The following is a 27873-nucleotide window of genomic DNA, read 5'->3' as shown; positions in this document are numbered from 1 at the left end:
CTGTCACCGAAAGGGTTAATACAAAAACATTAATTCCATATATATATATATATATATATATATATATATATATATATATATATATATATATATATATATCAAACAAACCAGTGACAGTCTAATTTTCACTCAGTGTCATTTGGAGTGTAAACAGCTCAATTTACTTTCCATAAAACGAACAGAAAAGAAATATAAAATATAATTCACAAGTTTTCATGTATCACTGAGTGTCAGCACAAACTGATTTCCATATTTTCTTCTTTTTTTTCTTTTTTAACCTGCATATTCTTTTCTTTTCTGTCCAATTTTAACCTGTTTGACAAATAAAGGAACTAACATTTGAACTAATGTGGCAGTTTCCGACTCACCTTTTTGATTTTTTAGTAGTCTCCTCAACAACAGGCTGGGGATCTTCTTTGTATAGTCGTGGCCCATAGAAGTACCAGTATTTGGCTCCTTTGGCATCAACACCTAATGGCTCCACCCTCATACATTCTCCACTCAGACCCTGTTAACACCCAGTGCCAACATTTTAATTGGACTGCATTGTTATCTTCTTCCGATCAAAAATAAAACAAACATCCAGAGACGCCTATCATTAATATAATGTGTCCATTCCCTTTGCCATAAGTTTACAAGAGACAAGAGGTTCAAGATTCACACGTGATACTCATTAAGTGACACATGACATAATGGAATTATTTCCCTTGGAACAATGTTGTTCCTTTAAGACAACCAGTCATGTGACACGCACATTAGTATTCCTACGTATTGTTGGAGCACACCCACACACACACACACACACAAACACACACACACATACACATCCAACCACAGTACCTGTCAACTAACATGTCACAAGCAAAAACTCATATTTGAACAGAAATGTGTGTGTTTAGGCCCACGCACACACGTTATACATGCAATGTTCTACCTGCCAAGACGAAAGCTGGCTGTAAAATCACAGCTGTAAAATCAAAACAAAACAAAAAGTACTCACCTTGAGGCGCCCTGCCACATCATCAGCGTCCAAGCGGAAATGACACAAATGGTCAAGCACCTTCACCTTCTGCAAGCAGGTGAGCTTGAAGAAGGTGGTGTTCTTCAGCGGGTTCTCTTCTTTCTGTTCCAGTTCCAGCCGATAGTTGAAAATGTCACTCAGGTATATTTCGTAATTCTCAGTCCTGCACAAACCAGCAGATGTTCCTTGGTGGTCAAGCATGTAATCTGATACAGGAAGAATTAAGGACACAACACAGGCCAAAGGAAGAAGACATTTGGAAAATGCTGCAATTATACAACAAAAACCTTCTACGACTCATGCACTATCTCTTCTACTGCAGGGTCATATACACCCTCTTACATTTACAAACACACACAAAACCATGGTAACCGTGACCTTGTTATCACCGGAGCCCTGCGTGGCACAGTATCACTTGCCAGTTGGGAAGCTTTCAGTATTGTAAATTTATATCATTTTCAAGAATTAAAATTATCTTACCAACTTTAATGGCTTCTGACAATGTGCAGCATCTTCATTAAGGTAATGGCTAGACAGATTCGAACATTGTTTGCCAACCACAGATCATCATGCCTGGTTTTGTTACTTTTCCACTTGCACAGGACAAGAAATTCCCAACATTGAAGTTTCCTTTTAGCACACACACAGACAAGCAAAACAGGGGAAATCCATTCTGCACAGTTGTACAAGTGGACTCACTTGACTTTCTTCACAAAATTACATGCACAAGTTGAAAATTTATCAAAAACATTAATTGATAAGAGTTAATTTATTTACGTGACAGAAGGCACAATCCATCAACTGCAAGAAGTGAAGAACTGACATATTCATTTTGTTAAGATATTACTTTATTACTATATTAGCAAGATAATATTTAAAAAAAAAAAAATCACTGAATCATGTATTAATAGTAATAACATGAAATTACAAACTCAAAATTCCGTTTTACTTTTCATTAATAGAGTCAAAACAGAATATCAACTAAAATTAGGCTAATGTAAGGCCACACACCAGAGGAAACCCTGCACTGTTGCTGAGTCCTTTCAATGGTGTTCAGTGGTGTCTCTTCAATGTCAACCTTCTGTTGTTTTTCTGTTTATCATGTCATCATTTCCACACACATTTGTATAGATCTATCTTTTTCTTCTCATGGGCTTTATATGTATTACCGTTTTTACTCGGCAAAAAGCCATACAGATACAGATACAGAATACTTTCTTATCTTAAGAAGAGAAATTCATGCATGATGTATGCGACATAAACAATGTATGGTGTGAACACACAAAAGGAATATGCTCAAATGCCAATTTAGTGTGGAAGTCTGGAACCTCACAATCAAAAACACACACTGATCACAGTCATTCAATATCAGCGTAAATGTATACATAAACTAAAACTATAAAGAAAATATGCTCTGTTTATACAAAAAGTTGTGCATTTTCATGTTTCCATAAACTACCAACCACAGACACAGATTATGGGATCTTCAACTTTTGTGTGTGTGTGTGGCTTTCCCAGCACTGGCAGTCCACAGGGAACTATCCATGTTACTTTTTTAAAAGGCCATTCACCAAACTGGTGCCAAGTTGCCAGTCACATTGAATGTGTTTGCAACAACAGTGACTGACCAGTCAAGTGTCTTTTGCATAGTCTCAGAACTACGGTAAATGGAACCCCAAAGCAATATTATCATCATCCTCATCCATTATGAATATGAAATGATAGTTCAAAAATGGAACCCCAAAGCAATATTATCATCATCCTCATCCATTATGAATATGAAATGATAGTTCAAATTTTTGTGGGCTTTCATGCCATGCTGTTGTGGTGACTTTGATTTCAATTACCCCAATACTTTCATTCATCTGGTTAACTCCTGTCAAATCTCTGGTAATTTACAAATTCATGAGGACTAACATTGGACTAATGGAATGATGTGGTGGTATTCTCCACTTCAACTTGTCCAAGGTGAGATGCTTATACAATCAGGGTCCATAACCAAGCAATTAATGTTATCAAAAGGGATGCAGTAGGGTCCTGGGTTTGATTCAGATATCACTGCCTAATCTGAAATCAATATGTGTGCTGACCTCCTATCCCTTAGTTAGTTAGTGTATGTTTACAGACATGAAGATAAATCAAACACTTTACTCAAGCGGCCACGGTGAAGTGGTTATTGTCACAGACTGGTGACCTTGAGGATGCAGGTTGTAGCCCATCAGAAGTTCTACCCCACAGTACGACTGGTACTATTTTGAACAAGAGCCACATGCTGGAAAAGCTCATAATGATAATGGATATGCATCTGATGGAATTCAAACCCACGTCCTCCAACAAGTCTCCATCATAAGTTCAAGATGGCTAATGCTAAACACTTCACCATAGCTACTATTCATGATTCAAGTTTTTTTTTAATTACACAATAATAATGAAAGACATTTGACAGATACTGAGACAATACCAAATATGCTTGAACCCATGTTGCAGTCTATACTGCTATGGCTGCAGATGATTCATCAATTACCTATAGCCTGGTTCATTGCAGTGAATCGAGTGATGGATACAGGTTAGACAACAAACTAAAGGAATACTTTTTTTTTTCAAACAGCACACAAACAGAAAAAACAAAACGAACACTGGCAAGACCAGAGACCACACCACAACTTACTCACCCAATGTCATTTCTGCCATAACAGCCATTCAGCAGCTTGAAGATCAACTCCAACAGCAATATGTTCCCCTCACCGTCTTCTGACAGTAAGCTTTCTTCAAGTTCCTGTCATGAATTAATGCAATGCACATTCTCAAACATGTCAAGTTAATTCATTTTGAACTGTTCATCCCATCAATAAACATAAAAAGATCAACAGAAGGGTCTGGGAAAAAGGAGGGATGGGGTGAAGCTAATGAAAAACAGATGTTTACAACCCAGGGAACAGCTAAAAACTGCTGTGCGTGTACCCAAGTTCCAATAAACAAAAACAACAACTAACAAAAATTGTGATGGTCTGCTCATTTAAACATCATAAAGTATAAACATGAAAGAGAACAACTTCAGATATGATTGTCTATTTCAACTGCTGACAATGCTCAATAGCAACTTCTCTTTTTTCTGAGAAACAGCCACTCAAACAGGACACCAAAATGGCAAACGCTTTTGTTCATGTTCAGATGTGAGAATCTTTTTTATTTAAGTTCTGAAAGTATATATATTCCACCAGGGTATGAGCAATATCATATTTTAGGTAATATGATATTGAAATCTGGTATAAAGACATTGTCTGCGTTGCCCTTGGGTTCCTTGCTATTACTAGTTAATGAGCAGCCTCTATCCTGAGGTTCATGAACACTGATAGTAAATGTCATTATGTCCTAAAAACCAAAGAATCAGCACAAGTACTGAAGAAAATAGTTCCTCCTGATTGGACAAAATTGACCAGTCACAGCAAAGCTTACCAAAGCCATCAAGGGAATGCACTATGCATGGCTATTTCTTTCAAATCAGTCGTATCTTTAGCAGTCATGGACATAAACTGAAAAGCATGTCATTCCCAGCTGTCTTCTGTTTTCCTTTTGTATTGCAGTAGCAATGAAAAAAGACTTTTTTGTCGCACAAAAATTATCATCTGAACTTTGAAATGCATGAATAATTACCTACAATCAAAATCATTTTGAAAAAAAGCCCGTATTCAGAACCCTCTTTCAGTATCCTTCATAAAATAAATCCACTTTCTTTGTGCACCTCCTAGCATTCGTGATTCCTTGATTTTTTTCTTCTTTTCTTTCTTTCTTTCTTTTTTTTTTTTTTTTTTTAACTCCCCCCCCCCCCCCCCCAAATTCCTCAAAACTCCCTGGCACAGGGAGAGCACTTTTTTTTAATATTTTTTACAAAAATTAATTTTTACTTTTGTTCAAGTATCTATCATTAACATTTCATTTCAGAGTTTGGACATTATTCATCACTGTGATGTTTGGTTGACTGCAACTGGCACATGATGAGCACACCAGTACTAACGATGCACATATGGTATCTGTGTGCATATGACTTTCCTGATAGTGACAGAGAGGAAAAGCTACATGAAAACACTTTGGAGCTGCTCCATGCGGAATGTGGTGGATTTCACAGTTTAATGTCCTTAATTTCTTCAGTTGATAGCCTCCATTGCTACAACCAAACACTGTACAATGAAGTGCCATCATAATTCATATGCACGATACAAAAACTAAAGTATGAAGCAAAATTGAAAAAGTAAAAAAAAAATTTTTTTTTTTTTAAAGAAAGAAAGAAAGAAAACGAAGCCTGCAGTTTGCACGTTCTGCCTCTCTCAACCACCTTTCCTGCTAGCAAATACAGAGAGCCAATCACCTTGAGTACAGGTCATGTGACACACCTAATATAACTCATGTAAGCATAGAATTCTCCAGGGGTCTATTGGTGCAAGACTCAGTCTGAATGTGAATCAATCAATCACTGTATGCTCCACAAATAGTAACAGTCATGTGTGACTGTGTCTGTGTGCATTGCAGTGCTTGCACACAGAGTAACACATGACTGTTACTGCATTAGTGCAGAGTAAAATGACTGGAATCGTGATGTCTATTTGTGGTGACGGTGTGAATTCATGTATTTCTGACAAAATCCACAATTTTTCCCCTCAACAGGGAATGAGTAGTGTTCACAACAAGGCATGAATGTTCACTCTGTCAGTCACACAAATGAGTGGTGGGGAAGAAATGTGGATATTGCCCATGGACTGGTGTGCCAACTGGCATGGGGAAGAAAATGGAATATACATGTCTCTGGGATGTTCAATATGTCTTATATAAGTAATATGAGTGTACTTGTGGAATATTACTTACTTCGATGTCAAAATCTGGAAGATCCAATGCATCTTTGAACAAAGAGCAAAAGTGTGCGATTTTGGGCACTTCGCACAATGACTGGATTTCTGCAACACAAAACATCAGTTATAATATATTATGTACAAACGAATCATATCACTATCAAGTTCACCTGATTATAGACTAATAGATTAATGTTTCCATTAACCCATATGCTACCATGAACCCATATATGGGATCAGTCAAGTATGCTCCAACTGCACTTATGCATGGTCTTATTCTTAATGTATGACTGCACTGATAGTTAAGGGAGCTTTATACTTGTTTATAGAGTATTAAAAAGACAGACTTTGGAGTGACATCCTTTAGCGCAATTTGTGGAGGCAGCCATTTTCAATAATACAGCCAGCTGTGAGGAAGCTATGGCATCATCAGGAAGGTAAGTGCACAGTATCGAGATAAGACACATTCTTTATAACTCATTAAGCCAACTGAAAGCTCAACTTACTAATATTATCTAAAATAGTGTGTGTTTAGATTTTCCCAAACATTCTTTGTTAGTCAGTGGTGAAGGCTAGAATCTTTTTCCCAAATATGGGATCGTGGTAGTGTAAAAAAAATGTAAGGGTAGGGTTTTTGTTATAACAACATATCAAACAAAACTGTTAATGTTACCTGTCATTTTTATTCTACCAATTTTTTTTCTTCTTTTTTTCTTTGTATGATCCTGATTCACACAGTGAAAATATGTTGAATAATTAGTCATTCAATTATTGATGATGGAGTCTAATGCTTCCCCTTAATGGCCAGCGTTCTCTTGTTTTCAAACATCTTAATGCCACTAGAGCACAGCATCCTCCAACGAGAGCGGTCAAGGGCATCAGTTTCCCAGGAAGCGATGTCTATGTCACAGGCTTTGAGGTTTGTCTTCAAGGTGTCCTTGAAGCGCTTGCAGGGTCTTCCAAGTTCGCGGTGGCCTTCCTTCAGCTGGCTATACAGTAGCATCTTCGGGATCCTGCTGTCTGTCATGTGGACAATGTGTCCTGTACAGCATAGCTGGCACTGGATCAGCAGGCTTTTGATGCTGGGCAGGCCGCTCCTCTGTAGGACCTGAAGTTGGAGACCCTGTCTTGCCACTTTATGCCGAGGATCTTTCATAGGCATCTCTGGTGAAACTGCTCAAGTTGTTGAATGTGACTGCGATATGTTGTTCATGTTTCACACCAGTACAACAAGGTGGTCAGCACAACAGCTCTGAGCAGAAACCGCACTGTGCTTCAGGGATGACTGTGATGGAGACATGGTCAACCAGTCTGTTCAGTATGATGCAGGCGAAGATCTTGCTGGTGATGCAGAGGAGAGAGATTCCACGGTGGTTATCACAGGATGTTTTGTCTCCCTTCCGTTTGTAAATGTGGACAATTGAAGCATCCTTGAAATCCTGGGGAACCTCCCCTCTCTCCCAGACAGACTGGAACAGGGCGGTCAGCTTGTCTGTCAGCACCTCGCCTCCATACTTGTAGATGTCAGCCTGGATTCCATCCACTCCTGGTACTTTTCCTGACATTGTAGCTGTGGGAGGGCTGCAATTACCTCGTCAGATACAGACAAGTCCCAAGAGTTTGGTTTGTATGGCAAAGCCCATGCCTGAGGTTCTTGAGATGCCATCTGGCTTCCCAATGCAGTATAAGGTGTAGCCCCCTCCAACTTCCTCCAGCTGGGTTTCACCAGCAAACCTGGTTTCGTTCAGGGCTGCTATGTCCACCTGATAGCAATCAAGCATTCTAACAATGAGTGCTGCGTGCCTTTCTGGTCTGTCGTCTCTGTCCAAATGGGTGCGAACATTCCTGGCACCCAGAGTCAGGGCATGACTCCTGGTTCTTTTCTTCTGTTGTTTTCAACCGCTAGTGTTGGGAAGTAGGTGCAGTTTCCTACTAGGTACTAGGTGAGGCTGGCTTTGTTTAGGGATCCTTTTATCTCCCCTTCCCCATGTGGGGAGAGCAGTGCTGTCCCTGAAAAGTGCCGCATCTGCCCCAGTCTACAGCAGACGGCCATCATCCCACAGCCACCTACGTGCAGAGTCATGACTAGGAACTGCTAGCAGCATCCTCTGCCTGTCCCCGTTACCACTTCTCCATCGCCGCAGGGCTTGGGAAAGCTGGGTGTTGAAGGGCTAGCTCGTTGTTCCGACATTAGCCTGGTTGCCTGACCAGTACAGGTGACTTTTTTTTTTCGTGAAGAGTTGTGCAGTCCCTTCCCCACTCTCTCACCTACCAACGCTCACAGTCCCACAGGTGCAGATACTGCCATGTGTAGAATGACCTCGGTAGGTGCAGGTTTTTTCTTCGAGTTCTATCTCCTAGGAGGGCTTCCAGCCAAGGATAAGAGCTCCCCCTGCCCTTTGGTCTTCCTTTTCCGCATTCACAGCCGTTGGGAAAAAGTTTCCTCCTCTGCCTGGTCCGTCGTTGGAAGACTTCACATGCAGCAGGTAGTACTGGGTTACATGCTACCAGTAGCAAGGGCTATCCCCCTGACCTGACAAATTATTATGATTTGTTTAAAGCATCTTTTTACCACAATAAACAGCATTTTTTTTTTTTTTTTTTTTTCATGAAAAAACGTTTCTACTGTTCATCAAGTTCTATACAAACTGGAAGATGATCCAACTTTTGAACAGGCGACTATTTACATTGAAACTCCCACCGTTAATGAGTATACTGATGAAGACAGTGGGGAAGATTACGATAATGAAGCTGAACCCCAAATCTAAACCGAAATCAGCTTTCTGTTGGAGCTACTGTGACTGTCCAAAGACAAGGAGTGCAGTCAACTTTGGTGATGAGGATGATTTTGAGCACAGCATGAGCTGATTATATATATATGCAAAAAGTGTGTTGCAAAAGTGTTGTGAGTTGATAGAAATATTGGTGGTTAGAAATATTGGCTGGCGTAGTTATGGTCAAAAACCACCAAATAAGAATTTGGTGAGTACAAAGTGGGCAAATCTTTCCAGTGGCAATTGAGTCGATTTTTAAAAGAGTTGATGGAAGGTGCAGTTACAACCCTGTACTAGTGTAGGGCAAACTGTTCCAGAGGGAAACAAACTTGTTTGAAAAAAAATTTCCTGTAATGTTGAGCATGTGTCGGTTTTTCTGGAGCTTGAGGCTATGCCCTCGTAGATCTCTTCCGCCGGAAAGCTCAAATTTTGGCCATCTGACTTCGTAGCAAACCTGGAGGTACTTATACACCTCTATCATATCACCTCGGTGGCATCGATGTTCTAGGCTTGGCAGTCTCAGAGTTTTCAGTCTCTCCTGACATGGTTTATCCCTCAGGGATGACAGCAGCTTTGTTGCTCAGCGTTGTACATCCTCTACTTCCCTGCACAATGTTTTCTGCTGTGGCTGCCAGACACAGTGTGTGACTGTGAGTGACCATATTCCAATAGTGGTCGGACAAGTGCCTTGTATAATTCATTAATTGTACAAAGGTCTGATGTGTCAGGATCTTCATATAATGCCAAGAATTCTGTTTGCTTTTGCTGTAGACTGTGCGATCTGTTCCCTGAAGAATAGTCCATCATCAATAAATACTCCGAGGTCCTTCGCAACCTCACTTTCTGCCAGTAAAAACTGTGTCTCACTTCCTTTTGTGTCGCTGGCTTTCATGCTATATTTCACATCCGATGCTTTCCCTCCCAGCTTGAGGACACAGCATTTCTGTGGATGGAAACTGAGCTGCCATTTGTTTGTCCAGTTCTGATGTTGGTCCAGATCATCCTGTAGGTCTTGAGGGCCCTGGTCAGTGTCGGTCCTGGCATAGAGTTTTGTGTCATCAGCAAACATCTTTACATTGCTTTTCACGTGTCTAGGGAGATCGTTAATGAAAATGACAAAAAGGATGGGACCAAGAACACTGCCTTGAGGTATTCCACTGGTCACGTCAGCTTCTGATGAATGTATTCCATTGACCACTCCTTGTTGGTGTCTGCCAGTCAGGAAATCAGAGATCCAGTCCAATAATTTGCCCCAGATTCCAAGAGCTGCTACTTTAGTCAGCAATCTGCGTTGAGGTACCGAGTCGAAGGCCTTCTGGTAATCCATGTAGATGATATCTACACTGCCACCATCATCTAAGATTTTGGTCCAGTTATCCATGGCTTCCAGTAACTGTGTTGTACAGGAACGGCCAGGTACAAACCCATGTTGTTCTCTGCTGATCAGTTGGCTGCATAGTAGGTGCTCCATGATTTGGTTCTCTGACTAGTTTCTCCATTATTTTGCAGACAATGCAAGTGAGGCTAACTGTTGATAGTTGCTAGCTTGTAGTTTGCTCCCTTTCTTAAGGACTGGCATTATATATGCACATTTCCATTCGTCTGGCATTTTCCCACTGTCTAGACTCTTTCTAAAGAGATGTGCAAGAGGTTCTGCTAGTTTGTCTGCTGCTTCAGCTAAGATGATAGGCGGCAGTCCATCTGATCCTGGTGCTTTGCCTATGTGTTGACCAGCCAGTAGTTTTCTGACTTTTTCAAGTTTTTTTGTCAAATGTATACTCTGGCTGATCTGGCAGTGGTTCTTCATCTTCTATGGTGAAAACACTTTGGAAGAACTGGTTCAGCAATTCTGCTTTTTCTTTGTCAGTTCTTGTCTTGGTACCATCGTTCCCCTTTAGGTCTACTACCCCAGTCCCTGTCTTTGTTTTTGACCTTACAAAGTTCCAGAAGGCCTTTGGGTTCTTCTTTGCTTGTTTTGCGACTTTGGCTTCCATGTTCCTTTGTGCCTTTCTGCAGTCCTTTCTAGCTTTATTCCGCGCTTTGATGCAAACCAGGCCTATCTGTTTGCTTCTTTATAAGTTAGACATGGTAAGTATATTTAACCAAACTGGGAGTTTTGTAGTGTTTTGTGATTTTTAAAGTTTCTGGTTCTTTACATACCCAAATTAAAAATTTTAAAAAATGACATAAGCAACAATGAAATGTAAGACAAAAAATGCCTTGAACTTAGATCACTGAATGAAGGTTTTAAAAAGGGAGAACTGTCAGTTACACAAAAAGAATGGATAATTACATGTTTACCAAAAGGAGATAAAGCAAGAGAATATTTACTGAACTGGAGACCTATTTCGTTGCTAAACGTCGCTTATATAAATTCTTTTATCAAGTGGGAGCAAAAACTAGACATTGCAATAAATTGGGATACCACTATGAAACAAGTGAAAAACATAAAGGAAGTAAGATTGAAATGGTTCCAGATTAGAATATGTCATGGTATATTAGTTACAAACAAAATACTCAAAAAAATGGGAATAACAAATAGCAACATGTGCAATTTCTGTAAAAATGAAACAGACACAATTCAACACTACTTATGGCACTGTACATTTACTCAGCTCTTTTGGGGGGACTTAGAGAATGTCTCGAAGGAAAAGTGTGAAAATTCTGCAAAAGTAAAGTTTAATATAGAGTTAGTATTATTTGGAAATGATGATGTTACAAAAACAGGTGAAATATTTAACTACATCATTCTAATGGTGAAACATTTCATTTATAAATGCAGAATAAATAAAATCAAACCATGTATAAAGTACTTCCTAACAGACCTAAGAAAAAAAACGAAAAATATATACACTCGATGGAAATGATGTCCATAGCATTTTCTAGAAGATGGTACCCATACATAAAAATGATTGAAGGCAACGAGGAGGAGTAAAGACAACCACAAATGTAACGTTTGTTCTTTTATTTACTTTCTTTTTCTTTTCATTTATTTACTTGTTTTATACAGTGCATGTGACTTTTTTGTTTGTTTTTTCTCTGTATGAAGACAGTGTTGTTTTCCTGATTTGCAGTTTAGGTGGTGCACAGTGGCAAATATTGTTGATTTCAGATGTTGGTTTTGTATGTCCGCCTGTATGTATTAAATGTTAAACTTGAATAAATTTTTTTTTTTTTTTTTAAATGCCTTGAAGTTGAACATAGTTGTATGAGGGATACTGTTACTGTTAGGAAACCCCTACCCTCTCACTTCATTGCTACCATGATCCCAAAAGTGGGATCAATGTATTTACCATACAAAAGTCAACTCTCCTCCTTCTTCTTCCATTAATGTTCAGCGGTCATAACTTTGACCATTACTAGCATTTTATGTATGCTGGGTATTTTTGTGTCTCCATAACCCACCGAACGCTGACATGTTTTACAGGATCTTTAACGTGCGAATTTGATCTTCTGCGTGCGTATACACACAAAGGGGGTTCAGGCACTAGCAGTTCTGTACATATGTTGACCTGGGAGATCGGAAAAATCTCCACCCTTTACCCACCAGGCGCCGTTACCGTGATTCGAACCCGGGACCCTCAGATTGAAAATCCAACGCCTAAACCACATGGCAATTGCGCCCGTCCTCCTTGACATGAACATCAATTTAAAAGAAAAAACGATTGACTTTGACGAGTGAATTACAGTACATGTAATAGAAAACATTTGACGGGCGCAACAGCCGAGTGGTTAAAGCGTTGGACTTTCAATCTGAGGGTCCCGGATTCGAATCTCGGTAACGGCGCCTGGTGGGTAAAGGGTGGAGATTTTTCCGATCTCCCAGGTCAACATAATATGTGCAGACCTGCTAGTGCCTGAACTCCCTTCGTGTGTATATGCACGCAGAAAATCAAATACGCACGTTAAAGATCCTGAAATCCATGTCAGTGTTCGGTGGGTTATGGAGACACGAAAATACCCAGCATGCATGAACCACGACAGAGTCATCGGCAAGTCGATGTTGGTCGTGTAACGGAAAGAAAGAAAGAAAGAAAGAAAGAAAACATATAAATAAAAATAAAAGGAGACTGATACTGAAGGGGACATAAAACTTTTTTCAAAAGGCCGTGAGGCCTAGGCAGTCAAATGCCAGTCCCTACACAACTACTACTAATATTACTACTTCTAACTTTGTAAGTGGAATAAACAACAAAAAAAGACTCTCAAATATCATAATTGTGGTATAAATATTAAAACATTTCAATACTTTTATTAAGAAATAAAAACTGGTAGCATAAGGGTTAAGGTCAGCAAGTAACAACAGTGTACGATCGTGAAACAAAAATTTAAACACACATGCTCACTTGGCCTTCCCTCTCTTACCTTCCATTTTCCAATGTTCTCTGTAGCTACTCTGATAAAATCCAGCGATGATATAAACAGTACGCTCTTCAGAACAACAGCGTTTTCAAACTACAAAAAATACCAGTTCCACTTAATGCTTAATACACTCAAAACGTGCTATTACTGCGAGACAACACCGCACGACCATTGCAACCACAGTTCGCCATTTTGACTGCATTGCATTCTGGGTAAAAGACCGAGTTCAACCAAATTAAGATGGCCGACAGCGGAAAGGTTCCACAAGTCCTCACGGAAAGGATTGATCGCTGAAGTCCCACGATTTTCAGATTTTAGGAAATAAAACCAAAGCTAAAGGTAATGTCACTGTTCTGACAATTTATATGAATATATGTGAAGATTTCTTGCTGATAGCACCGTGGTCAAGATAAAACTCGAATTTGCTCAGGACCTACGCCTTCCTGTGCTGTGTGCACACGTTCGGCGATTAGGAAGCCGAGATGGACAGGGCAAGCTGAAGGCCACACTGTTTAAGTTGACGTTCACTGTCCAGTTTTGCTTACCTGTTTTGTGTGCCAAGTTTGTGTTTCATGGCTTCTTTTTTTTTCGAGGTAAATCCGTTATGTTTATTGGGAGTTGAGTATACAAGTTAGTCGTCCTAGAGCTTGTGTTTATCGGGGCAGTGAAAACAATGTAAACAACTCGCCCGAAATACGAATGTCACGGCTCCCAGTCCAGGTTACAGGAATGTTGCAGCTTCTTCCTTTTTTTTCTTTTTTCTTTTTTCTTTTTTGTTCTTGTTGTTGTTGTTTTGGGGGGTGGGGGGGTTGGGTTGTTTTTTGTTTTGGTTTTTTGTTTGTTTGGGTTTTTTTTTGGGGGGGGAGGGGAGGGGGGTTATTGTTGTTGTTGTTTGGTGTTGTTGTTTTTTTATTTATTTTACTTTAACTTATTGCATTTGTTATGTGTCTGTTTTTGTGTGATGCTGATTTAATTAGATGCTTTGCTGGATAGTGTATTATTTGAAATTAACTAAGTAGATTCCATGGAATCCAAGGTAGATAGTAACCTAGTAAGTGGGACAGTGACTGATCCAAATATAATCAAAAGTGTCATTTTCTGCCTTATCTTCCCCATTTCCAGTTCTGGTTTCTTGCAGAACTTGAGATTGCAGAATTCACATTGGTTTTAAGAAGACTGAGGACTGCTTCAGTGTGCTTTTTAGTTTCTAGTTTAGTCATATAATATTATTTATATACATCATTACATGTATATATATGTATACACATTATATTCTTTTCTTGTTTATAGACAGATTTTGACTTTGAGGATAATGTGCTGGCAGTTTTTTTGGTTTTGTAGTTACTGTTTTTGTTGGGGTTTTGTTGTTTGTTGGTTTTTTGTGTTTTTTGTTGTTGTTGGGGTTTTTTTTTGGGGGGGGAGTAGCGGGGGTGTGTGGGGGGGGGGGGGGGGCGTGCTCCATGTCTAGATTATACAGATGATTGCTAATCAACTAAGTTCTGTCTTCACTTTGTTTCAGTTGTTTTCATTTTCAAGACTGAGAGCCTGTTTGTTGGGAAAGAAAGTCATCATTATTGTGAAGATGTATCCAAATCCCCATTGGTCCAGCTACACACAGTACAATGTTGTGCCAGGCGGGCTGGCCACGTCACGTTCATCAGTGCCTTCCCTTGATCAGGCCAGCCTCTCTGCTGCTGCAGGTGGGTTGTATTCCTTAGGTGGTACTGCTGATGATAATCATCCAGAAAAAAACAGACGTGAGAAATCCAGAAGTTCACTAACACCTTTAGATGTTAGTAAGATTTATTATTATTATTATTATTATTTTGAGGGTTAAATAAATAGAATAATTTCTTATCAGAATACAGAAATACTGTGTCATACAATGAATTGATTAGCCACATGTGGTCCACAACCTGATTTGGGGTCCAAGTTTTGTGACCTGCATGATGAAAAAATTTATGTGGTAAGCGTTGTGGACTGACAACTGAAAGGATAATAATTGGTTCAAGCCCCATCAGAGTAAAGGATATTTTGGCCTGTGGCCAGCTCCTAGTCCTGAGTGTATTACACAGCACATGTCTGTATCTGATCTCAAGCCAGGTTGATGCTGGGATATGTAATCAGAAAAGAAGCAGTGAGTGCTGTCTTCACAATCCTGTAACAAACCTGCCGTAATTAACAGACTATGAGAACTTTTACCTAACCACCTTATCTATGGTTAAAACCTGTCAAAACATTGTTGTGAATAAGAGTCATATCAAGGTTAACCTGCAAGCCCACAAGAATGACATTTGTGTTGATGAAAACAAAGGACATAATTCTATCAAGCAGATGACACAACATGAGAGTTCTGGTAATGACGACAGGGCCTCAGCATTGACTGAAGGTGCAAACATAGCCGCAGCAACAACAGCAATTGGCCAATAAGTGCTCTTTCAATTTTGAAGTGTTTTACTTTAGTTATTCTTCATTTCTTGTTACCTTCATTCACCCTGCCTCCCCCTAACCCCCCATTCGGTTTAAGTCTGTAATTATCACTGTTTTCTTTAAACTAAAGTCTGTAGAAATTGTCACCCTTTCCAAGTTAGCCCAATTTCATCTAGGTACTCAGTGCTAGAATTAGATTATTATAGATAAATACATCAGTCATCATACATGACAAATTTATTTGGTCTTTCCATGTGATTTTGCAGGGCTGTCTCACGGTCTGCAGCCCCATGCTGCCTTGCCTCAGCGTGTTCTCACTGGTATACCTGCTGTCAACATCCCCAGGGAACTGCACTCTTCGGCAGCTGTGTCACAGCTCTTGGGAGCTATGTCACCTCACATGGGTAGCTTTGGCACACAAGCGCTACACAAAGCAAGTCTCAGCATGGCAGCTCAGAATCAGCTGACTTATGAGAACACAGCCAGTGAGCAACAGGTGCCTGTCACCAGCGCCCATTCAACACCATTCAACCCTGAAAAATCTGTTCTGTCCATGGAGAGCAAGGATCCTCCTCAGGCATATTCATCACCTGCAGTGTCTCAGAGTCTGACACAAGAAAATGCACAAAAGAGCTGGGTGTTTTATGATTACTTGCCACAGTTGTCGTCAAACACCTATGCTGCACTCTCAGGTGTGGACCTGTCCAGTGCAGAATCTCTGTCAGCAGAGAATCAGCGCATGACCCAGCCTCCTCCAGCACATAGTTCTGTGTCTCGGCACAGTGCAATTCAGCGTAATCCTTACTCTGCTGATGGAATCATGTCAGACCCCTTGTCCCAGTCAGGGAAGTCGGTATTGACCACATCACTGACCAAACCATCCCAAAGCCATGTAAGCACTATCTATGCCATGCTGGATGACTCGCAGCAGCAGCAGAGTATTTCCAGCAGAACCGCATCACAAACTCCGCAACCTCAGGTTGAGGCCTATGTCATACAGGCACAGGAAATGAAGGATACATCACGCAGCTCCCAGTCTTCACAAAACCCCTACTACTGTACAGTAACCACATACTCGTCCACCACTCCCACCAACACGATTAACATGACAGGGTCCCAGCTGGACGTAACCAATGTTAGCTATGACCCTGTGAGTCCTGCAGCCCCCCTGGCTGAGAGTCAGCCAGGTGAAGCAGCCTTCCCATCTACCGTCTCTCTCTCTGACATCAATGCTATCAGGTCAGGTTGTCCTGACCCTCATGCTGGGTTCAAATCCAGTGGCAGTAACATCCATAGCATGAGCAGGTCACCAAGTGTGAGTCAAGCAGAGACACTCCAAGGGGCCCAGCCTCACCCCTCACATCTGCTGGATCAGCTGTCAAGGGGAAGGGGGGGCTCCAAGTCACAGATGCAGCAGATAAATGCTGTTGTCAATAATCGCCACCAGCATTCCCCTATCAGCAGAGAGACCACTCAGTCCTCTATGTCTTCGCTGGGCAGCCCACAAAATATGATGCCCACCTCCAGCATAAAGCCAGTGGCTGCACCAGTACAGGCTGTGGCTGATTCCTCCACTGCTGCCAAACCCAAGAAGCCACGCAAACCCAGGAAACCTAAGGCCAGTGCTCAGAATGATAGTCAGCCTCCACTGCAGTCTGATTTTGGTAACAATATGTCACCTGCATTTATGACTTCATCACAAGGGTTTGCACGCAACAGCAGCAGTTATCAAACACAGTCAAACTCCATTCAGCAGTATCAGCAGCAACGGCAAGATAATCAGACTCAAATGCAGCAGCAGTATGTGAATTCATCTCAGAGTGTGATGGGTGCACATGGGGGCAGTCTGAATAGTGAAACCAGTTATCAGGTGCTGTCTAGTGTAGGAACGAACCAAGTCTCCCCAGTCAGTGACCAATCCTCTCGTTTGCAACAGCAGAGCACAGAGACCACCACACTTGTGCCCATGACAAATGCACGTATTTCCAGCTCGCCTGCAAAAGGCAATAGTGAAGCAGATGTAGTCAGTGGTGCATACCAAAATGAGCAGAGTGTGTTGACTCAGAACAATCAATATGATATGCAAGTGTACTCCAGTCAACCTTATATGGAGCAGTTGGTGTCTGGTCAGTCAGTTCGACTTATCCCAGGGAATCTGTATTCTGAGTCCATGCACGTGGCAGCCGGTATGTCTGTCTACCCTTATGCCACATACCAGACAACAGAAGGGTCCACCATTGACACAGCAGCTTTCTCAAGTCTTTTGATGGACACAGAGGCCAATAAGGCAGAGCAGCAGAGCAGCACTGTGATAGAAAACACGGCTGTGGAAACAGAGCACCCTCCTCAAGCCCCTGCTCCCCCCGCTGCTCCTGCTGTTACCACTGCCCCTCCTCCCTCATCTGCCAAGCCATCCGCTACATGCACCAATCCTTTGGATGAGGACGACGAACTGTGCAACTTTGCCCGTCCCCCACCTGAGTTGGCTGACAAGGAAAAACCTGTGATACAGGGCCCAAAGCTCGAACTGCCCCAGCAGCAGAATGCTGCTCAGCCTTCACCTGTGCCTGCCCAGAAGCCTGAACTGAAACTGCCTTTGGCAGGGATGAAGAAAACGGGGTCTGCCTTTCAAGACACTTTTCTGAGTTTCCTGATGGGCCAGAAACAGGAGACTCTGTCCAGTGTCACAGCGACTGTCATCAGTGAAAGACCTCAGTTGCCAAAGTACATCCCTGAGCCGAGGCGGCCTCTACCACCCCCACCATCACCACCCCCTGCACCCGTTCAGGCCTCTGGCACTAATTCTGTTGCTTTCTCAGATGACGAGGAAGACGGTAAAGTTAATGTTGCTGTCAAGAAGGCTCTCTCAACTCTCGATTCAGATTCTAATGACTCTGAAGTTCAGGAAGTACAGGGTAAATATTGTGTTCAGAGCACAAAAGATTTGACAATGAAAATCACGCTGCAGAACACTATAAAGAAACAGAACAAGCCTCGTGGTAGGCCCCCAAAGATGAAGATGGTACCTGTGGGAAGAGGGATAGGGGAAGGGGCAAAGTCCAAGACAACAAGGGAACCCACACCGCCACCTCCCAGAGAGTCCATTGGTCGTCGCGCCAAAGATGCTGCCAAAGAAAAAACCAAGAAAAGAAGTGAGTACATAACACTTAACACAGGCATTGTTAAAGGGGTTGAGTCAAACCTCTCTATCCAGGGATATTCCAAGATACTAACTGTGTGGGTGGGTATTATACCAGAGATGCAAACCTATACATGTATGAATGTGTTTTTCTAGACCTGCTCTATTTCACTGTTCTTACCTTCTAAATGCACCATTCTCATTCAATCTCTGTCCATGTGTATGCATACATTACTTGTGTGTATACACTACAGTCTTAATTGTAACAGTCTGAGTCTGACTCTGAAGCAGAGAATCAGCAAAACTAATTTAGTTACATACAAATCTTTGTACTTGTGTACAAATATACACCATGTGTTTCTGCAAAAGAGTTTTGCCCAAAGGAAAGCTGTTTCAGTGTTTGTTTTTTTCTCTTTTTTTTCCTTGTTTTTTTCTTCTTTTTTTATAGAAATATATCACATCACCAGTTAAACATACAAAACAATTGTAAGGACTCTGTAGTCATTCTATTTCATTGATATTGCATCAAACGTTAATCATGTAGGTACTGCTGTGTTTCTCATAACTGTTCCTGAATGAATGTTTTTAAAAGAATCTTAACATTGGTGTGAGTACTTTCAGACCAGTGGTGTGTGCAACAGGTCACACAGAAGTGTTATGTCAATGTTAATGTGTACATTTGCATTAGTCTTTTTTTTCTTCTTTTTCTTTTTTATTCATGATCAATTAGTCATCTATATATTACTCTCACTACTCTCACTGTGTTTTTGGTTTTATTGTCCACCTCGTTTTCAGTTCAGTATGAATCACACATGAGCCATGAATGAGGGCTTTGCGGCCTCTTCTTTTCCTTTAGATGTAACATTGTCATTTGTCATATGTAAATTACTCTCACTAGTCTCAGAATAAGCAGTAACAAGAGAGGCAAGGCCATCAAGACTCACTTGTGATACACTTAAAAAAAAAATCCAAGCTTTTTATGTATTGAGTATAATTTCAAAATGTAATGTTTAAGATGAGAAAGATCAGTTTAAAGCGAATTAAGTCCCCTAGCATTAATTACAGAGTAATTTCCCTTTTTTACTATCTGCACCAAAACGTTTGCAAAATAAATACAACTTCCATGTTTAGCAAAATAAGTTCCTGTTTGAACAAAAAATGATAATAATGACTGCTCTTGTTGTTGGGTCAGAATATCAGATCAAAGTGCCAAGTTTAGAGAATACAAAAATTATAAATATAACAGTAAATGCAGTTTGCATATAATTAGGCTTCATTTTTTATTTTTTGGTGCCCATCCCAGAGGTGCAATATTGTTTTAAACAAGATGACTGGAAAGAACTGAATTTTTCCTATTTTTATGCCTAATTTGGTGTCAACTGACAAAGTATTTGCAGAGAAAATGGCAATGTTAAAGTTTACCACGGACACACACACACACACACACACACACACACACACACACACACACAACCGAACACCGGGCTAAAACATAGACTCACTTTGTTTACACAAGTGAGTCAAAAAACTCTCAGTATGATTATATTTATAAACATTACTCTAGTTCTGCTTAATGAAGTGCTACAACATTTATTAATTGAAAGGTTGCCATAATCACTTTCAATGTGGAATATTCTCATGCAGTTTTCTAATCACCTTTTGGCTGAATCAAACAAAAACGACAGTCATAATGACTGTTGGATCAAAGAGGCAATTTGTGCCTACACAGGGAGATACCACGAGTCCGACTCAAGCGGTGTAGAAGACTTTGATGAGGACGCAAAGCCCATCCACCGTTCAGCTGGTAGTGGCAGTGAGTACGACTCAGACAAGGACCCTGTCTGGACCCCTTCTGAAGAGGTAAGGGAATTGTGGAAAGTTTAGTCACTGTTTGCATATCATCAGATAATCTTGAACTGTTGTAGTGTATTTCTAGCAGGTTTCTCAAGGTTTTGTGATGATTTTTATTTTGGCAGACTGTTTCCACTGTGTTTTAGTTGGCCTTATTCCAGATTGAAAATTATAATAAAACTATCGTAATCCTTTCTTTTTAGAAGGAAGTTGTTTCTCCGTCACAACAAAAATTCCCGAATAAAACTCTATAGTATATGTGTAAGAAATTTCCACTTGCATTAGATTTTACACAGAAATTATTTGCTGTGGATTAACTGGAAAAAGATTGTGTAATCAATGGTAATTTAGAAAAAATAAAAAAATAAAAAAATCACATGTTGCTATTGTTTGTTACAATGTTAGGGAAGGTTTTGTTGTTTCTATTATTTCATTCTTCACTGGGTCTAACATGCTTACATAGTAACAATACAGTAATACAGCAGCAAAGGGTTTGTCAGTTATTACACTAAAACCGTTAAATCATGATTTTAACTTTTTACAGTTTTAGACCATACATTTATTTGCAAATGATATTTCATATTTCATCTGCTTTCCAGACACCAGTTTACACTGTCTTGGCTCTCTGTTGATGAAAATGGATGGACAAAAATTGTGATGTGTGGAAAACTGGACAAGGGTTTACAATAAAAGATACTGATATGCATTTCCCAAAAACTGATACCATAAATGGACTGGGGAGGTATTAGGAGACAGGAGGGTTGGGGTTTGTGCCTCATGTCATATTTTATAAGCCGCCTCCAGGATACAAACAGAAATATTGCTAAGGAAGGAATTTCGATCTTGAAGCTGATGCCACCTCCCCAACATCTATTAAGGAACACTTGTGCTGATTATGCAAGACAATAGTCTTTCTCATTCATGTATCATTAGTGCAAATTTCATTTCATCTGAAGATGGCCTTGAAACAAGTAAGATAAAATTTGGTTGTTTTTTTGTGTGTTTTTTTATTCAGAGCTTACATGTACCAGCTAAGGATCGTGTGGGTGAAACACCTGTTCCTCACTAAGCTGGCAATTTTTCACTGATGTCTGGGTCACTTGAACTTTACATCTTCTCTGATGCAGTGTATTCCATCTGCAAACTAAAGTGAAAAACTGTCAGCAACCGTTGCACAAACATTTCGTCAGATGACTGTGTTTCAGCTGTTGTTGAACTGACTCGGGACGAATAGTTTTCTCCCTTGCTTTTCCCTGCAGACGACCCATTTGTTAGGGTTCGGGGGAAAAAATCACAAAAAAATGCAAAACATTAAGTACATTAAGTAACTGAATGAAACTCGGTGTACTTGACCCACTGACCCCTCTCCTCACGTTGTGTGTACACCCCCCAACCCCCCCTCCCTCTCTTCACAGCCCTCAGAAGCTGAGTCACCATCAGTACCTTCTTGCTGATAGCTTTCTTCACAGCAGATACTTTATTCAACGTCTTCATCAGCCTCGTCGATGTCGAAACCTTCATTTTTAAGCATTTCAATCACTTTTAGCAGCAGTAAAAAGCAGCTGTGGTGATCAACTCTGCTCCAGATATTTCCACTTGTAAAAAGTTGTATTGCCTGTGACGTCATTTTCGATATGTATGCAGACTAGCTTGCCATGTGGGGTACCGAAGTCAATGGCTCGCCAGCAAGTGTATTATGGAATCTCACGAAGAAACATTCCATTCGACCCTTGACATGTTCACAATGCCCTGTGTATCTGTGATTGTTATGCTGCCCCATGAGGAAAACATGGAAGAAAAAAAAAATTGTCGAAACCACTGTAGCGTTCCGTCATCCGGAACCGCGCTTTATGTCAGGAATGCTATACCGTTCCATCATCTGAAGTGAGTTGATGCTGGCACTACTGATTCAAGTTTAGTCATGGTTTTATATGCCCACCCAGGGGGCACATAAAATAAACTTCTTCAGTTCTTGCCTTGCAAAAAATAAAAATAAATAAAAAGAAAGAAGCAAATAGGTACAGACGTCAAGAAATTTGTGACAAAGCAACACCATGTAGTGCATCACATTTTCCTCTCTTCATGCTTTCTGTCAGTAGGTAGTGGTGTGTGAACTTAAATGGCTCTTATTTTCCTTGCTTTTTTTTTATATACTGGTACTTTGTCAAATTAAAGATTTTCCCTGATATTTTCTTCTTGTCAACAGCAGGAGGCAAAACGCCCTGTGGGTTTTGGTTTTGACATGTCTGCCATGGTGGAACCAAAATCCAGGAAAGGAAAACCAAAGTCAAAGTGAGTTATGTGTGCTGTTTATATTTGTTCATCTGTATGTGTGTGTGACAGTCTCTCTCTCTCCCTCCATCCCTCCCCTCCTGACCTAGTTGAAGATACAGACCAAATCCCCTAGAGTTCAGACTTCAACCATTTACCAGGTTCTCGGTAGTACTGGACATTGAAAGTGAGAGTCTGCCAGCACTCAATGAAAAACTTTATACAAATATATCTTTAGTATCATTAAAAGGGTTTTGTTTTGTTTTTTTTGTTTGGTTTTTTTGTTGTTGTTTTTAATAGTTAAATGAACTGAGAAAATTTGGTGCTCATAACATTTGATCGCCTCCTAATTTTGTCATATGTTACAAGACACTAACTTTGAGTCCCACATCACTGACCTCAAATCATCTCCATTGTCAGTTTTCAGCAGTCCATTGCTAGTGTGTCTTTGTTGAACATTCCAGTGGGTTTACTGTTATTGTTGCTGCAAATGCTAGTAACTCATTCTGAAAAGCTAGATTGTCACTTATTGTTACTGCCTTTTTTACAGAACAAAACTTACCCAGTTGTTTTTATTATCTAATACCAGTTTTTATGAAGTCATTTTCAATACCGGTTTTTATTAATAGTCATTTTAAAAAACTGGATAACACACATGCACACACAATCACACACTTGCTTTCATACACACACCAAATTGGGACCTTTTTTTTTTTCATTTTCCAGCAGATTTTGCTTTCCTCCTGTCCTCCTCTAATATCATATATAGTGGGAAGATGTTAAGCTAAAGAATGAATAAAAGATTTATCATCATCCCAACTTCCGGTTTCTGTGTGCCACACACTGCTACTTTCCCCAGTCCTTGTGGGCATAGAAAAGAAAGATGTCTTATTTGCTTTTTCTGTGCAGACGGAGTCATAAAAAGTACAAGTATTCAGAGGGATTTGTAGGTGACACAGTAACAGATTCTCCAGCTAAGACGGGTTATGTGGAAGGCAGCTCACCTTACAAGTCCAGTTCCATGGGTGGGGTTCGGACTGTGCACACCTTGCCTGCTGAGGATCAGGCCAACAATGTCGTAGATGAAAACTTTCAGGTGAGAGAGAGGCAGAAGTTTTGTTTTGTTTGGTTGTTGTGTATAATCTTGTTTATGTCTGGATTAGTATTTTTAATCATCTGACGAAAAATTAATAGAAAGGTCAGAGTTAAAGACATATCCTTGGTTTGTGATATGCATGGATGCGACCATACTTGTGTTCAGTGTTGGGCTTTTTTAGGCTTTATGAAACCAGCATACACAGGACAGTCCTATATTTAATCTGTTCTCTCTTTTGGTGCAACAGGTGGGTCAGTTTGTGCTGGAGAAGAAGGACATGCGCAGCTACGAGAGTTACCCTATCTGGCGCCTGGAGCAGGGGCGCATGCTGCGAAAGTTCGAGCTGTGCATGCACAACGGTCATGTTTGTCACAAAGCTGTGTCCACAGTGAGTGTTCGTGAAGCCTTGACTACAGCCAGAATTTAAACATGAATGAAAAACTAAAAATTCCTTTTTATGAAATTTGTGTTTCTACTTAACGTGTTACATAAGCAGTGTATCAAATACCTTTTTATATAATGTATAAAAAGCAATGTGTCAAATACAGTGCTTCACAGTAGATTGAGTGAATAAGCGCACAGTAGGCATGTCATGTGCAGGAGATGAAATGTGCACAGTCCCATAATTCTTTTATTTTGGATTGCAACAACAATTTAAGTATATATTTTCCTATTTTTCCTTTACTCTTTTTGTGTGTGTTGTTCTTGTGACATTGTTGTAATTGGTCCCCTTTTTTTTTACAGGAAATATGTTTTCCTTGAATTCTTTTTTTTTTTTTTTTTTTTTTTTTTTTCTATTCTCAAATGCATATTTCTCCTTTTTATAATTGAAATCCAAGTCTTTTTATATATTAGAATTAGTTATGCCAATGCCGCATTTTGGTACCCAAAAATTGGACTGAATAAGATGGTCATTTCTCGTGTCTGGTATGCTTGCAAGTTTGTAGATGATGTTCTGTAATTGTTGTTTTTTTTTGGAGGGGGGGAGGTTGTGGGGGGGTGGTTGTTGTTTTAAACTATGCCCCCAAAGTATAAAGTTGACACAGAATGTGAGCCTCACACAGCAGGCATTCAGATCTTTATTCTGTCTCATCTTCTGCCGCTGTACTGTCTGCAGCAGTCAACGATTGGTCTGGATGGGAGGCCCAAAGCATGACAAGAAAATTTGGGTGGGAAGGAGCCCCAGAGCATGACAAGTTGGGTGGGAAGGAGCCCCAAAGCATGACAGGTTGGGTGGGAAGGAGCCCCAAAGCATGACAGGTTGGGTGGGAAGGAGCCCCAAAGCATGACAAGTTGGGTGGGAAGGAGCCCCAAAGCATGACAAGTCAAGTTGGGTGGGAAGGAGCCCCAGAGCATGACAAGTTGGGTGGGGAAGGAGCCCCAGAGCATGACAAGTTGGGTGGGGAAGGAGCCCCAAAGCATGACAAGTCAAGTTGAGTGCGAAGGAGCCCCAGAGCATGACAAGTCAGGTGGGAAGGAGCCCCAAAGCATGACAGGTTGGGTGGGAAGGAGCCCCAGAGCATGACAAGTTGGGTGGGGAAGGAGCCCCAGAGCATGACAAGTCAAGTTGAGTGCGAAGGAGCCCCAGAGCATGACAAGTTGGGTGGAAGGGAGCCCCAGAGCATGACAAGACAAGTTGGGTGGGAAGGAGCCCCAAAGCATGACAAGTTGGGTGGGAAGGAGCCCCAAAGCATGACAAGTTGGGTGGGAAGGAGACCCAAAGCAGGACAAGACAAGTTGGGTGAGGAGCCCCAGAGCATGACAAGTTGGGTGGGGAAGGAGCCCCAAAGCATGACAAGTTGGGTGGGAAGGAGCCCCAAAGCATGACAAGTTGGGTGGGAAGGAGCCCCAAAGCATGACAAGTCAAGTTGGGTGGGAAGGAGCCCCAAAGCATGACAAGACAAGTTGGGTGGGAAGGAGCCCCAAAGCATGACAGGTTGGGTGGGAAGGAGCCCCAAAGCATGACAAGTTGGGTGGGAAGGAGCCCCAAAGCATGACAAGTCAAGTTGGGTGGGAAGGAGCCCCAGAGCATGACAAGTTGGGTGGGGAAGGAGCCCCAAAGCATGACAAGTTGGGTGGGAAGGAGCCCCAAAGCATGACAAGTTGGGTGGGAAGGAGCCCCAAAGCATGACAAGTCAAGTTGGGTGGGAAGGAGCCCCAAAGCATGACAAGACAAGTTGGGTGTGAAGGAGCTCCAAAGCATGACAAGTCAAGTTGGGTGGGAAGGAGCCCCAGAGCATGACAAGTTGGTGGGAGGGAGCCCCAGAGCATGACAAGTCAGGTGGGAAGGAGCCCCAGAGCATGGCAAGTTGGGTGGGAAGGAGCCCCAGAGCATGGCAAGTTGGGTGGGAAGGAGCCCCAGAGCATGACAAGTTGGGTGGGAGGGAGGCTCAAAGCATGACTGAACAAGTTGGGTGGGAAGGGAGCCCCAGAGGGAACCCCAAAGCATGACCAGACAAGTTGGGTGGGAGGGAACCCCAAAGCATGATGACAAGTTGGGTGGGAGGGAGCCTCCAAAGCATGACCAGACAAGTTGGGTGGGAGGGAGCCCTGAAGCATGACAAGTTGGGGGGGAGCCCTGAAGCATGACAAGTTGGGTGGGGCGGAGCCCCAGAGCAAGCCCCAAAGCATAACAACATGTTGGATGGGAGGTGTCCCAGAGGAAGCCCCAAACCAGGACAAGTTGATTGGGAGGCAGCCCCAGAGCATGACAACAAGTCTTGGTGTGTTGTTTTGCAGTACTCGTCATGGGTGCCATCCATGCAAGCAGCCTACGTGCCTATCCAGGTGGTCACGGTCAGCAACAAAACCAACACCGAGGTGGTGGAAGTGCTGGAGCAGTACAGACCCACACCCCCAAATGATGGCAGGTAATGGTCATCCAGCTATTTGCTTTGTCTGTCTTTCTTTTTGCTCTCTCTTTCTCTTTTTTTTTTATTTTTTATTGTTTTGTTTTTTTAATTTCTTCTGGGGGTTTTTTTGTTTGTTTTTTTATGGTATTCATTGCTTTGGGTAGTAGGGTGTGTCGGGGAAGGTGCCTTGGGGTCTGAGTAATTCATTGTGTTTTCTGCTTTAGTATGAAATAAGCGAGGGGTGTGGAAGTGGAGGGGTGGGGGGGACATCGAGCAATAGATTATGCATATTTTTCTGTTGTCAACAGGTGTGACAAAGAATCAGGGGTCACTCACTCATGCGCGCACGCACACATACACACACACACACACACACTCACACTCACTCTCCCTCTCTCACACACACACACACAAAGACTTCAATTAAAAGTAAATATTGATAAAACGAATATCATTGTTTTTCGAAAGGGAGGTTATTTAGCAGCAAGTGAAAAATGGTTTTATGGTAGATCTGAAATTTCTGTAGTAAATGCATATAAGTATTTAGGTATTTATTTTTCAACAAAGCTCAACTTTACCTTTGCATGTCAAGATCTTGTGAATAGAGGAAAACGAGCAGTTGTTAACATACTAAGTTTATTAAATAAGTTTGAAAATAGCTCAGCAGAATTATTCTATTTAGATGCACAGGTCCAACCTATAGTGCAATATGGGGCTGAGATCTGGGCTTTTGAAACAGGAAGTCAAACAGAGAAGCTACATTTGTTTGCCATGAAACGGTTCTTATGTGTAGATCGACGAACCCCTAACAATCTGGTTTATGGTGAACAGGGAAGATACCGATATATCTTAATTCATATATCAAATATATCAAGTATTGGTTAAAACTTGTCCATATGTATGAACATAGACTCCCTGCACAAGCTTATAAGATATTATATAATTTAGATAGCAGAGGGAAAATCACTTGGGCAACAAATATTCGAAAGTGTCTTATGTAGTTATGGTTCTTCATTTTTTTGGTTAAATCAAGGTGTTGGATGTGTTGAAAGTTTCTTAGTTAGACAATGATTGATATATTGTAGATGGCAAGAATGGAATAGTCATATTGAAAATAGTGATAGATTTTCTTTGTACAGACTACTAAAAATTAATAATTCAGCAGAACACTATATTGTAATGAATATGAATAAGTCTATGAGATGTATGTTAGCCAAGTTTAGAATTAGTGTA

The 27873-nt window shown here is 41.0% G+C and overlaps 2 protein-coding genes across 4 annotated transcripts in view; one reads left to right on the top strand and one right to left on the bottom strand.

Moving 5' to 3' along the window:
• LOC143301304 (uncharacterized) overlaps positions 1-13165 on the bottom strand; it is a 36227-nt gene extending 23062 nt beyond the window's left edge. For both annotated transcript variants that reach the window (XR_013057762.1, XM_076615507.1), the window contains exons 1-5: positions 13005-13165; positions 5882-5970; positions 3694-3797; positions 1001-1184; positions 369-508 (exon numbers count right to left, since the gene is read on the bottom strand). Coding sequence is in view for 1 of the 2 variants with exons in the window: in XM_076615507.1 (XP_076471622.1) it covers positions 369-508; positions 1001-1184; positions 3694-3797; positions 5882-5970; positions 13005-13011 (524 nt within the window). In the remaining variant the exon portion in view is untranslated. The remainder of the gene's footprint in view (positions 1-368; positions 509-1000; positions 1185-3693; positions 3798-5881; positions 5971-13004) is intronic.
• A 50-nt stretch (positions 13166-13215) lies between these two features.
• Positions 13216-27873, top strand: part of LOC143301652 (uncharacterized) — a 30838-nt gene continuing 16180 nt past the window's right edge. The window contains exons 1-8 of one of the 2 annotated variants that reach the window (XM_076616085.1): positions 13216-13340; positions 14521-14701; positions 15698-18583; positions 20300-20430; positions 22631-22713; positions 23602-23788; positions 24036-24176; positions 26528-26658. In XM_076616085.1, the coding sequence (XP_076472200.1) occupies positions 14584-14701; positions 15698-18583; positions 20300-20430; positions 22631-22713; positions 23602-23788; positions 24036-24176; positions 26528-26658 (3677 nt within the window). In that variant the 5' untranslated portion in view covers positions 13216-13340; positions 14521-14583. Of the gene's footprint in view, positions 13341-14520; positions 14702-15697; positions 18584-20299; positions 20431-22627; positions 22714-23601; positions 23789-24035; positions 24177-26527; positions 26659-27873 lie in introns of both variants that reach the window. The other variant, XM_076616084.1, reaches the window with a different exon arrangement.

Source organism: Babylonia areolata, chromosome 27 (assembly GCF_041734735.1).
Source record: "Babylonia areolata isolate BAREFJ2019XMU chromosome 27, ASM4173473v1, whole genome shotgun sequence".
Taxonomy (NCBI): Eukaryota; Metazoa; Mollusca; class Gastropoda; order Neogastropoda; family Buccinidae; genus Babylonia; species Babylonia areolata.
This window is presented reverse-complemented; position numbering and strand designations above follow the sequence as displayed.